At 36.3% G+C, this 13105-nt stretch overlaps 3 protein-coding genes across 3 annotated transcripts in view; 2 read left to right on the forward strand and 1 right to left on the reverse strand.

Moving 5' to 3' along the window:
- The window catches only part of LOC134647389 (uncharacterized), a 251895-nt gene that overhangs the window by 225700 nt on the left and 13090 nt on the right, over positions 1-13105 (reverse strand). The gene's annotated exons all lie outside the window — the stretch shown is intronic.
- On the forward strand, positions 271-12900 carry LOC134663226 (nuclear RNA export factor 2-like). Its single transcript, XM_063519615.1, has 10 exons — positions 271-454; positions 557-887; positions 1115-1232; positions 1504-1576; positions 2261-2401; positions 2694-2889; positions 3757-3956; positions 4343-4543; positions 10874-10989; positions 12730-12900. Exons 1-10 carry the CDS (start codon positions 311-313, stop codon positions 12878-12880), a joined length of 1671 nt encoding a protein of 556 aa, XP_063375685.1. The 5' UTR covers positions 271-310; the 3' UTR covers positions 12881-12900.
- On the forward strand, positions 5525-7862 carry LOC134647326 (uncharacterized). Its single transcript, XM_063501642.1, has 2 exons — positions 5525-5658; positions 5739-7862. Exon 2 carries the CDS (start codon positions 5834-5836, stop codon positions 6980-6982), a length of 1149 nt encoding a protein of 382 aa, XP_063357712.1. The 5' UTR covers positions 5525-5658; positions 5739-5833; the 3' UTR covers positions 6983-7862.

Raw genomic sequence — 13105 nt, forward strand, 5'->3', positions numbered from 1 at the left:
TATTTTACCTATAGTTTATTAAAAAATATGTATATAAAAGTAAAGAAAGACAATAAGTATTTATATGAAATTATTTTGTTAAGGTCCGTTGTTGAAAATAATATTTTATATTGTAATTAATTTTATTATAATGAGAACTATTTCACGGTAGCAGCTTTCTTTTTTTAACCTCGAACGGTCTTGAAACAAACATGACAGACCAAATGTCAATTTTGTTTTTGTCATTAATCTGTCAATATATTATACTACCATCTATGACTGGGGCGGAATTTCGGATAATATTATTGTTATTCAATTAAGTTAAAGAACAATGAGTACCAAAAGGTTTCAGTTGGAAAACTATAAAAAGTATTTACTAAATAGGAATACTGCTTCTTCGGTTGTTGTGTCATATATCGAAAATTGTATAGTTACCGAAGATGAAGCCGCGAAGCATTCTTTTCACAAAATTATGGTAAATTTCATCAACGAAATTACCTTTTGTGGTCTGTAAAATCAGATGTTAGTACACTTATCGAAAGCTTTAAGGTTTTCATAGTTCTACGTAATCTTTCAGGTTCATAACTGGCCGGGAAGTCACATGGAGCTTTTTGAAACTCTGATGGACTACTTTCAATCGCCTTTCACCCCTGTGAACTGCACATCTCAAGGAGAAATAACCACATTTTATACAAGCAGCCTCAACTTTGTGATGAAAGTTATGAAACATGATTTCATGTTCCCATACCAACGCAACATGTTCAACTTGGACTTGCTGTTCAATGACAGGAGTTCTGCTGACTGCTTCGATAACAGAGTGACGGTGGACGATGTGGTCGCCGGAGTGGTCAGCAACAGGCTGAGTGACAAGCGTGAACTTGACTTGTCAAGTTTTGATAAAGATCCAGGTTGGTTTTGTAATCTTATTTGCAATGGGCCTCAGTAGTCCCTTCTATTTGGCTATCAATAAAATAATTTATACATATTTGTGAAAAAGTTAGGCAAGCTTTATTCAATAAACCCATGTGTCAAACATTTTTAAGCAATTCACCACAAATATACTTACATCTGTTTTTTTTCTTCACATTTTAATTTGGGAAGTGTTTGTATCAAATTGTTTGCTTGCATTTTTCAGAATTTCTGGAAAAGAGAATACACTTCTATAAGCTGTCCATGTTGTCACAGTATAAGATCCTGATGATTCGCATGGGGAGAGACACTAAGTCCTTGAACTTAAGTAATAACAACCTAAGGTAAGCTGTACACTTTGCTTAAACTTAGTACCATCTTTAACAGCTTGGGAGTTAAAAAGATTAGAAAGTTATATAGAAATAAAATGTTAAATGATGACAGTTATATATTAACAAAAGATTTTTTCTTTGAATGAGTAAATTGTACTCCATTACATGTAACTATCTATCTCATAACTATCTCAAAGTAATATATTGAAATCATATTAATTGAAGTAAGTACAAACACATGCATGTTATGTGTACTAATTTATATTATTGTTTGCTTTTACAGTACAATACCAGTGGACCTATTAAACTTCTTCATTAAAGGAGACTTAACTGCCATTAATTTAAGTCATAATGAGGTTGGTACTCCTTGTTTGCCAGAATTTCATTAGCAATAATTATATTTATTGTAATATAATTAATAATTGTCAGGTAAATCTATAATTGGCACAGTGTTTTTAAATATTTTTTTTGACTTAAGGGGGTTGTCCCCTAAGCGCCACTTGCACCATTCCACTAACCCGGGGTTAATTGGTTAAACCCGGAGTTACCATGGTGACCAGTACAATTTGAGACTGAGTTAACGGTTTAACCGCTTAACCTCGGGTTAGTGGGATGGTGCAAGTGGCCCTTAGTATGTACAAAATCCTTTGCTTTTGTATTGCCTTACAGCTGATAGAGGCTTTGAAAAACACTGCCTTAACATACACACTTACAGTATCAGTACATCAACTCAACAGGCGGGGTATTTGTGGCTTAATGACACTTAATGCCAGCATTGTTAAAACACCAAAGTCATTGAAATCTTTATGGTGCTACTTACATAATTAAATGCAGGTTGAGGGCATGCCATGCTTACCATGGATTGGGCTTAACCTTTTCTTTGTGTTTGTTTACAATCCTGACCACATTTTTGAATCACTTGCATTTTATTAAAAACAATTTATTTTGCTCGATATAACATGAGCAAGGTTTGAACTCGCGATTTTAGTAACACATTCATGTATGAAAGGCTAATATTATGTTTTAACATACTTTTTCAGATACCAGCCTTATCAGAACTACAAAGAATCAGTAGTAAAATAGAGAAACTTTGGATTGAGGGCAACCCACTGTGTGAGAACCTAGACCCCTCAACATATGTGAAAAACATTGTCATGAGGTTCCCAAGACTCACGGAACTGGTAAGTTATTAATTATTTAATATATCTATCTTAAATACTAATATTGAGTACTTGGAAGATATATTTTTTAGTACTAGGGTCTGACTGAAAACCAGCACTGCAGTAAATTTACTGCAAAATTATGCTGAGTTGATCCCCTTTTAATCACACTGCTTGAATGTCATGTCATATCATATCATATCAGAGGCAAACTACCACAGTGGGGAAGTCCATTTAAAATTTAATTTTAACTTCATTTCAATTACCTTATTAAATTATAACAAAAACAAATATATTAATTATTTATTTTCAGGATGGTATAACCCTAAACCAACATGGCGTAATGCTGCCATTCTTCAAAAACTTCCTAGAGACGCCTGACAGGAAAACAAAGATGCTTGTTGAGAAGTTTCTTACCTTATACTTTGCACACTATGATTCAAATCGAACGAAAATTAATAACTTCTATGACGCCAAAGTTACTCTTACCATAAACACACCATTTACTGGTAAATATGTCCTATGTTAAAAGAATAACAACAAATGATGGAAGATTATTTATAAGTTTAACATTTTCCGCTAAATGTCACTGACTGCCTTGACACGTAATGTACAGTCACCAGCAAAAATATATGACTGTGGGCAGCCGTGCAAAAATATCTGATGCTCCATTGGAGGCATAAGTATATGACAACACTACCTCGGTAAAAATATGTGATGCTTTGTGGCCGGCAAAAACATCGTTAGTCTGTATCCGCATAAATATCGGATCGGGTCGCTTAAAAAAATTTGACGACTCATAAAAATCAAAATTATGTGATTACTCTCATCTGGCATAAATATCTCTCCACTGTAAATGCAAATACATGGGATGGCAGACGGACCGCCGATGACTGTGGAGTCATATATTTATGCTGGTGACTGCTGTACATCGTGTTTCGTGTTGTTAAGATGTTTCCTGCGTTAGGGCTGATTTAGACGGCGCGCGAACTTGTATACAATTTTAGTTACATTGCGGACCATTGAGGTTACATCAATTCAGCCGACCAATCAAATGACGCAATGTAATGAAACTCGCATGCGAGTTTCGCACAGTCTAAATGAGCCCTTAGAGACCCCCTCGTCTAACGTTGCGCCTGGTGTAGGGGATACCGTGATCATTAGTCGGTCGCGAGGCATCTCTATTACACTGCGGTAGCAATTATCCTTATTGTGGATACAAGGTGTCGCTCACCAAAAAGCTCGGCACCGTCTCAACCCGCTTACCCGCGTCTTTGTAGGAAACTCCATACCGTAATGCATACTTATCAGCATCGGAAGTATCGGAACAGCATCGCCTCGCCTCGGCATAAGCTAAGCGGTGCGGTTTATTTCAGACGCGGAAGACGCCGCTCTTCCTTCAGCCTACGCCTTGTTCAGCCGCAACGCGCTCCACCCGATGAAGCGCAACTTTGTGGCGGCCAAGTCCAATAATAAGATGTACCGGAATGTGGACGCGTGCGTCCATGCGCTCTCGGCGCTGCCCAAGTCGGAACACGACCCTACTACCTTTTCCGTTGACGTGCTGAGACATGATGTGAGTATGACATGCTTAGAGAATTTGTAAAGGGACTATGGAGTAATATCGGTCTTAAATAAGATTTGAAGAAGAATTCTCAGATGTGGTCCAGATTTTTGCAGAAAATGTTAGGGTCCGTACAGGTACAACGGCGGCGTCTCGGCGGCGGTCTTTTACTTTGCCTCTTTTGTTAAAGTGAATTTACGTGTCCGACTATAGGGTTATTTTTTGTCATGATAGATGGCGTTAGCAGTCCGTATAAGTATTACCGGTAGCGCCGAGAAAAATATCATTGCGATATTTTTATTCGTAACATTGAGGAAGGTTTCATGTTTCGTGCCCAATCAAATGCTCATACCAAACTGATGCTGTGTTTATTAGATGAATATTTGAACTGCTTTTAGAAAAAATGCATGATCCTGGTAGTGGACGGGACGTACCGCGAGAAGTCGTTCGACCCGGGGCAGCCGGACCGCTACTTCCGTTTCCGGCGCACGTTCGTGTTCAACATCTACAACATCAACGCCAACTCCGTGTACCACATCAACAACGAGATGTTTTCTATTTCCTTCGCCACTAAGGAACAGATTGACAGCAGTTTTAAGGTAGTTCTGTCGCTTTATTTTGACCACACTTAGGGTCTGTTGCAGGGATGTTGCGGATGCCGATTTTTTGACATCCGCGGACGCGGATGCGGATGCGGATTTTTAAAGGCTCACATCCGCGGATGCGGATGCGGATGTCGAGATAGGTACATAAAAAACGTCAAATATTACATTTTAGTAATTTTTATTTCAAAAAACCGGCCAAGTGCGAGTCGGACTGGCGTTCCAAGGGTTCCGTACATCAAGTCCCACTCACGCTTGACTGCTAATTTCTAATAGGTTTTTTTGGCTAATGACTAAATTACCTAGCAGTCTAGCACTTACGCCGATGCTAAGACGTTCCTGTACCGACCTGTTCCACATCCGCATCCGCATTAAATCCGCATCGATTTTATGCGGATGCGGATGCAGATGCGGATGTTGAAAAGAATGCGGAAGTTCCGCGGTTGCGGATGCGGATGCGGATATTCGCAACATCCCTGGTCTGTTGCACCAAACCGCCTGTCACTGTTAAAGGGTTCGCTAAATTTTATTGTATGGGAATTTTCATAGTTCTCCGCCGAGTGATGTTGATCAGTCTGTCAAATGAGGTTGGTGCAACTGGCTCTAAAGATCGGTTTTCCTAGGATAGCGGTGCCGTCATATAGCGGCCGTCTCCATACTAAATAATACGGCTAAATATGGATGTCGTAGTATTTGTATGGAGACGGCCGCTATATGACGGCACCGCTTTCGGAGGAAACCAAAGCTTTAGGTTGGTATTCCACCTGTCCAATTTCTTGGTCCAATGCTCATTGCGTCTCACTCTCTCACTAAGCAAAATGTGGAAATGTGTAAACATTGTACAAAGAAATGGGACAGTTGGAATACCACCCTAACTTACACACTTGACAGTAAGAATGCATGTAAAAAAATAAACGATATCGTTTACCTTTTTAAATGTGGCCACACTTTGCTTTGACTTGTCAATGTCATGTCATACGTCAAAGGTGGAAAGTGAGGTTAGAGAGATTGCAATGCCGCTTTAAATAATCGTCGTTATAATTGTTATTTGTTATTGAGAAAGGAGTGACTAAAGCAGGAATAAACTTTAAATGTCGTTTCTTTGTTTACAGGTCGGTATTTTTTGTAATAGTACATACATTGTAGGTTAACATTAAATCTTGTAGTATAAAAAATAAAACTTTGTTTACAGAGCAACACATGAAGTTATTCTTTCGTCCAATTCATATCAACAAAAGTGAAATCATCTTATAAAACGACATTTCTAGTTACGGGTTTCGAAGAAAGATGACGAAGCTTCGTTTTGAATTCACAATACTACCTGGAAGTGACGAAAAAACAAATGTCTGTTGTATAACCTCAATAACCACCGAGGACAACAAGAGTTATGCATTACCGGACGGACTACAGTCAGTTGGTCATCACAAAGAATTGATAAAAACAGCGGCATATAGTAAAGTAAAGAATAGTTTATCAAAAAGGTACCAGACAAGGAGAATCTGGATCTCGCTAACCGAGGAACTAGAGCAAATTTATATGGATGAGGACGGTAATGTGCAGTTTGCAGACAGATACCTGGAAGAATTGAATCAGGACCAATGTGCTTCTACCGCACCCACTGCTGCCGGCACAAAAGGGGCCAATACCTTAGAAAACTTATTAGCAAAGTTAATAGAAAGTACACAGGAAAGTAAACAACAGAGCTTGAAGAATATTGCGGATAAGTTTGTGATCGAGAAGTTTACTAGCAAACATTCGAATGCAGCTCAATGGATGGACATTTTTGAAAAGGAATGTGAGCGTTACCAGATATCGGATGAAAAAAAGATAGAAGTTCTTAGGCTCTTTATGGATAAAAGTTGTGCAGATTGGTACAGTTCCATGATTGTAAAACTGACTATGAATGCAGAATGGTCTGAGTGGAGGAAAAAATTTTGTGAATCATTTGTCAACAAAGGGTGGAGCCCAGTTACATATGCATTACTGTATAAATATAAGGATGGCTCACTGTTGGATTATGCTATAAAAAAGGAAAAGCTTTTACTCGATATGAGGAAGTCAATTGATTCTGGTACATTGGTGGATCTTATCGCAGTGGGTTTGCCGGAGTACATATTAAACAAAATTGATAGAGAAGCGTTGAAGGACACAGTTGAGTTGTTCAATGAAGTAAGCAAGTATGAGCATATGGTTACCAAAAAAAGCTACATATTTAAGAAGAAATATGGACCCTCAAGAACAAATTTCAGGAATGAGGAACTAAAGCCATGCAAAATTTGTGAAGGGTTAAACAAAGGCACCCGCTATCACGCTGAGACTGCATGTTGGTTTCGTACAAAAGAAGATGACAAAGTGAAGAAAAACTTCATTAAACATGTTAATAATGCATTGATAGAAGCAGAGTTAAATGAATCAGTTCCAAAAAACGAATACTAACACCACTGATAAAGGTCAAATTACTAATTAATGATAAACATCTGATAAATGCAGTCTATGACCCAGGCTCAGTTGTTTCCATTATAAATTCTAAGCTCTTAAGCCTAAAAGGGAGAGGAAACGAATTAAATGAAGAAAATTTAGTAACAGTTGGTGGTGTTAAAAAAACTGACGGTTTGACCAACCTAAAAATAAAAATCTTTAACAAAGAAGAGAATGTTGATATATCCATTGTGGATGAACAATATTTCAAGCATGATTTTCTGATTGGCTTGGACCTAATAAAAATATTCCGATTAACTCAAGATGAGAATTTGGATATACATCAGGTACTGGGTACAAACATAAAAGATAATGAGAAAGTGGAAGTCTCAAATGAAGAAATAAATCATAACCAATCAAAAGTTCCTGGGAATGATGAGAACACAACAAAAGAATATTATGTCAATTTTAATGAGCATATAAAGGAGGAGGATTTTAAGATAAAAATTGATCATTTGAACAAGGAGCAACAGTCTGAAATAAATACATTGATCAATAAATATAACTCAGTGTTTGCAAGGCATAAATATGATGTTGGGACTGTCAATGGGTATGAAGCCAGAATAGACTTGTTGGTGGATAAATATTGCAGCAAGAGGCCATACAGATGTACCATGGAAGATAAAAAAGAGATAGAAGAGCAAATTGGAAAGTTACTAGATAATAAGTTAATAGAGGAATCCTATAGTCCATTTGCTGCACCGGTCACATTGGCATTTAAAAGAGAGGAGAATAAAAAATCAAGATTATGTATTGACTTTAGGGACTTAAATAAAATAGTAGTACCACAAGCTCAGCCCTTCCCACTGATCGAAGACCTTATGACGAAGACTAGGAATTGTAAATTTTTTTCGACACTTGATATCAACTCAGCGTTTTGGTCTATTCCTTTACGGATTGAGGACAGAAAGAAAACAGGATTTGTAACCCAGGATGGACACTTTCAATGGACCTGCCTGCCTTTTGGGTTGAAGACCTCGCCAGCAATCTTCCAAAGAATTTTAAGCAACATATTGAGGAAATATAAGCTTACGGACTTTGCAGTTAATTACATTGATGATATCCTTATATTTTCCAGAACGTTCACCGAACACATTGAACATTTAACAAAGTTGCTGGAAGCAATCAAGACGGAGGGCTTCAGATTAAAATTTACGAAGTGCACATTTGCATCTGACTTAGTAAAATATTTGGGTCATATAATACAAAACAATTCAGTTAAGCCATTGAAAGATAACTTGACCTCAATAAAGAATTTCCCTATTCCTAGAACGCAGAAAAATATAAGACAGTTCCTAGGGAAGATTAACTTTTACCATGAGTATATTCCGAAGAGTGCAATAATACTAGACCCATTGCATAATCTATTAAGAAAGAACCAGAAATTCATATGGACCGCTGAATGCCAAGATGCATTTGAAAAGATAAAGAATCTCTTATGTTCTCAACCAGTTTTGGAAATATTCGATGAAAATTTGCCGATACAAATTTACACAGATGCTTCATTAGAAGGCGTCGGTGCAATTTTAAAACAAATACAGCCTGATGGTAAAGAAAAACCCGTAGCCTATTTTTCAAAGAAATTAAATCAAGCTCAGAAGAAGAAAAAAGCAATATATTTAGAATGTTTAGCCATCAAGGAAGCGGTACGATATTGGCAATACTGGTTAATAGGTAAATCATTTACAGTATATTCAGACCACAAACCACTAGAAAACATGAATTTGAAATCAAGAACCGATGAGGAACTAGGTGATTTAACTTATTACCTGTCACAGTATGATTTTAAAATAAAATATTCTCCGGGGAAGGAAAACTTAGAAGCCGACTGCTTAAGCAGAAATCCTGTATTAGAACCTAATGAAAATACTGAGGAACAATTGAAGATAGTAAATTTAATAAGTCTCAACGACATTGTAAGGGATCAGAAGGAAAATCCAGAAGTACAGAATAAAAGAGGAAAATTAATTGAAAGACACAATGTATACTTAAAAATGGGTAGAAGAAGAGGAAAAATTATTTTATCAGAGGAATTTAGTGTAAAACTTATGAAATCTATACATGCTGACCTAGGTCATATTGGAATAGGACAAATGCAGAAGACGATTGGCCCGTTTTATGCAGCTAAAAACTTGATACAAAACATAAAATCAGTGTGCACCGACTGTGAAGTTTGCATTAAAAATAAGTCGAGAGGACACAATAAATATGGATTTATGTCACAGCTGGGCCCAGCTACCAAACCATTCGAAATCATGTCTATAGACACTATTGGAGGTTTTGGTGGTTCAAGATCTTCAAAGAAATATCTGCACCTGTTAGTCGACCACTTCTCTAGATACGCATTCATTTCTACTTCAAAAACCCAAAATGCCAATGACTTCATAAAGCTAATTAAAACTATATCAGATACAGAGGATATTGGTATGATTCTTACAGACCAGTATCCAGGAATCAATTCGAAGGAGTTTAAAGATTTTTTGAGAAGCAACAATATACCTTTGATATTTACAGCAGTAGACTCACCTTTCTCAAATGGATTGAACGAGAGACTGAATCAGACTTTGGTGAATAAAATAAGGTGCAGAATGAATGAGAAAGGCAACAAAAGAGCTTGGACAACAGTAGCTCACGAATGTGTAAAGAACTATAATCAGACCAACCATTCAGTGACCCGTTTCTCTCCTAGTTATCTTCTAAACGGTACAGATGTCACATTATTACCAAAGGAACTAAAGGAGGAAAAATCGCTTAGTGACTGGATCAAGGACAGGGAAACAGCATTAGAAAACACAAGAAGATCACATAACTACAATAAGAAGTTATTTGACAAAGATAGAAAACTCTTTGAATTGAGTGCAGGTGACATGGTGTATGTTGAAAATGGAAATAAACTGAACAGGAGGAAATTGGATGAACTCAGAATTGGACCATATGTGATCATTGAAAAAATCTCAAATTCAATATTTAAGGTAGATACAGGACACAGAAAAACAGAATCCAACTTCTTTCATATTACAAAATTAATTCCATGTCATAGGATACAAGAAGAAGAGGAGTAGTTTAGTAGCGAAAATTTTATATAAAAAAATTTCTCCTTCTAGGGGGGGAGATGTAAAAAAATAAACGATATCGTTTACCTTTTTAAATGTGGCCACACTTTGCTTTGACTTGTCAATGTCATGTCATACGTCAAAGGTGGAAAGTGAGGTTAGAGAGATTGCAATGCCGCTTTAAATAATCGTCGTTATAATTGTTATTTGTTATTGAGAAAGGAGTGACTAAAGCAGGAATAAACTTTAAATGTCGTTTCTTTGTTTACAGGTCGGTATTTTTTGTAATAGTACATACATTGTAGGTTAACATTAAATCTTGTAGTATAAAAAATAAAACTTTGTTTACAGAGCAACACATGAAGTTATTCTTTCGTCCAATTCATATCAACAAAAGTGAAATCATCTTATATGCATACATGCCTATAAGCTCCATACTTGACGTAGCACTTGGCATGAAAACTTAGGGTGGTCCGACTCTACAGTAATTTTGTATGCCTGTCCAGCAGAGGAAAGCATAGAAGACTTATTTGGCCTAATGGGTAGTGACACTAGTGACCGTGCCTGTGATGCCAATGGTCCTAGGTTTAAATCCCGGTTAGGGCATTTATTTTTGTGATGAGCACGGATATTTGTTCCTGTCCTGAGTCATGGGTGTTTCCTATGTATTTATATATTAAATATATCATTGTTGAGCTTACTGTCGGGCTTAGTCAGTTTGTGTAAAATAATGGCTTATAATAGTTATAATACATATTTATTTAAAGAATGAAAACCTCCATAATTTCATTTGCAGACTCCAATAAGAAATATGAACTCCCTGACCCTTATAAACCCGGAGCCCGAGGAAAGAGAATCAATATCCAGAGCATTCACACACGTCACGCAGTTGAAAAGAACGGAAGTAGAATTGTACGTATGTCGAGTTTATTTCAAACTATGGCGGGCTGGTTAGGTATATGATTTTCCAATGTGAAATTAAGCCAAGGTAAGTGCAGAATAATAATTAAATAAGTCTCCTCGGACGGTCAAAAGAATAAACGTAAAAAAAGTGGTTTCGCGCTACTTGTCACAAGATGGCGCTAGTAGTGTAATGACTTGATGCAGGCATAGAGAAATAAGTAAGACAAGAGTGCTCACTCCATACATCAGTTCAGACTATTAATTTCAGTATCTACATCTAGCATCGACTAGCGGAACTATCAGTACTGCTACTTGACAATAGATTTCGCACCGACCGGAAAGTCTTATCTCAACAGCATAAGACTTTCCGGTCGGTGCTACATCTATTGTCAAGTAGCAGTACTGATAGTTCCGCTACTCGATACTAGATGCTAATAGTCTTTTTGGTACTAAAACTGATGTATGGAGTGAGCACTCTATGTATTTTTTTCTCTATGATGCAGGTTATTATAGGCTAGATGACAAATTTTCATTTATGGTATCAATCAATCAGATTTGTTTTTAGGATCAAATGTCTATATGGGACCCATTGCATTAAAGCAATACAAAAGTCAGAAATGATAGTCAAAGTCTGACAGTCGTACTTCACTCGCGAAACGCCCCGAACAAAACGCTATATGAACGTGACGTCAAGATCACTGAGATCGCATCTTGAAGTATGAACAAAACAAGAAAATTGCATTTATGTCGGTGAAATATTGCGTTTATGTATATAGTTGCTATACAATCTTTTTTTGGATAAAATGTGAGGAATCGAATCGTATCCTTACTTATTTCGTTTTTGAAAGTTAAAAAAAAAACTTAAATTTTGAAACTTTCAGGTGCTGTATTTTTGTATTATTTCCATATATTTATTTAATATCCACAATATTGTGATAAATTGCTCATTTGCTATCTATTTAACTAGATTTTGTTATAAAATTCAACATGTGTCATCATCCCTATTATACTTACTATAAAGTTAAATCATTAAATATAAATTAACGTAACACAACTGAACAAAACTCAATAGTTTTTCAATTAATATATTTCAATAGAATTTACAAATATTTATTTGTTTATTTATTTAAGTATGAAACAAACGGTCGTACAGAAAATATTGTTACAGTTTCTTCTCTTAATCTAGACCTATAGTTTCCATTTTTGTTAAACATATATTTATATTAAAGCACGAAAAAGTACCTATCTTGGCTTAGGTTCACCTGATTAAGTAGTAAAAGATTACACAGAATTTGCGAAATATATACATAAAACTGAAATACATGATCTATGTTTCGTGCCTGGGGCACTAGAGGTTTGGGTCACTTTTTCTGAGTATATGACATTTATTTCAGTTTATAATTTATATAGTAGTGTTACACTCGAAATAATAACAAATTAAAATATTTTCTGAAAAATAATTTAATTTGTTATAGTAAGATCTATGTTGTTAATATTTATAATACATTCATTATTTATCTTCCAGTACCAAATTGCATAACATTGTATTGGTACCATCGCCCACACTGTTAACTGACATAAACTGACTAGTAACTGATAACTATAACTGATAGTTCGTAAACCTTAACATTAAAGTCCAAGGCTTAAGGTCCACTGATGGACAGTAAAGAGTGTGTTTGTATGGTCATGCATGTCAGGTTTTTCAATTTTTGCAATGTAGATTTTTTTAAATCACCATTTGATTTTCAGGCGTCTCAAAATCCATAGCTGGGATCTCAGAAGTGCGATTAAAGAGTTTTGGGACGAACTGAGGAAGAATAAAATAAGCGCCGACAAGTTTATTGAAGATGATTACGACGATTTCTCTGATACGTCGTCATTGATAGATGAAGTAGACTAAATAAAGGTGGATACAATTCACATTGTGCTATTTCTGCTTTATTTATTGACTTTTTGTATAACTCAATTGTTTTCAACTATACGATCATTGTACAGTCGCCATCAGATATATCGGAGCGCCCGAGGTGCTCAAAAATATCTGAACACGCACTCTAGCGCCTTGACAATAGAGGCGTGTTCAGATATTTGTGAGTGCGTTGGCCGCTCCGATATATCTGATGGCGAC

This window comes from Cydia amplana, chromosome 1 (genome assembly GCF_948474715.1).
Source record: "Cydia amplana chromosome 1, ilCydAmpl1.1, whole genome shotgun sequence".
Taxonomy (NCBI): domain Eukaryota; kingdom Metazoa; phylum Arthropoda; class Insecta; order Lepidoptera; family Tortricidae; genus Cydia; species Cydia amplana.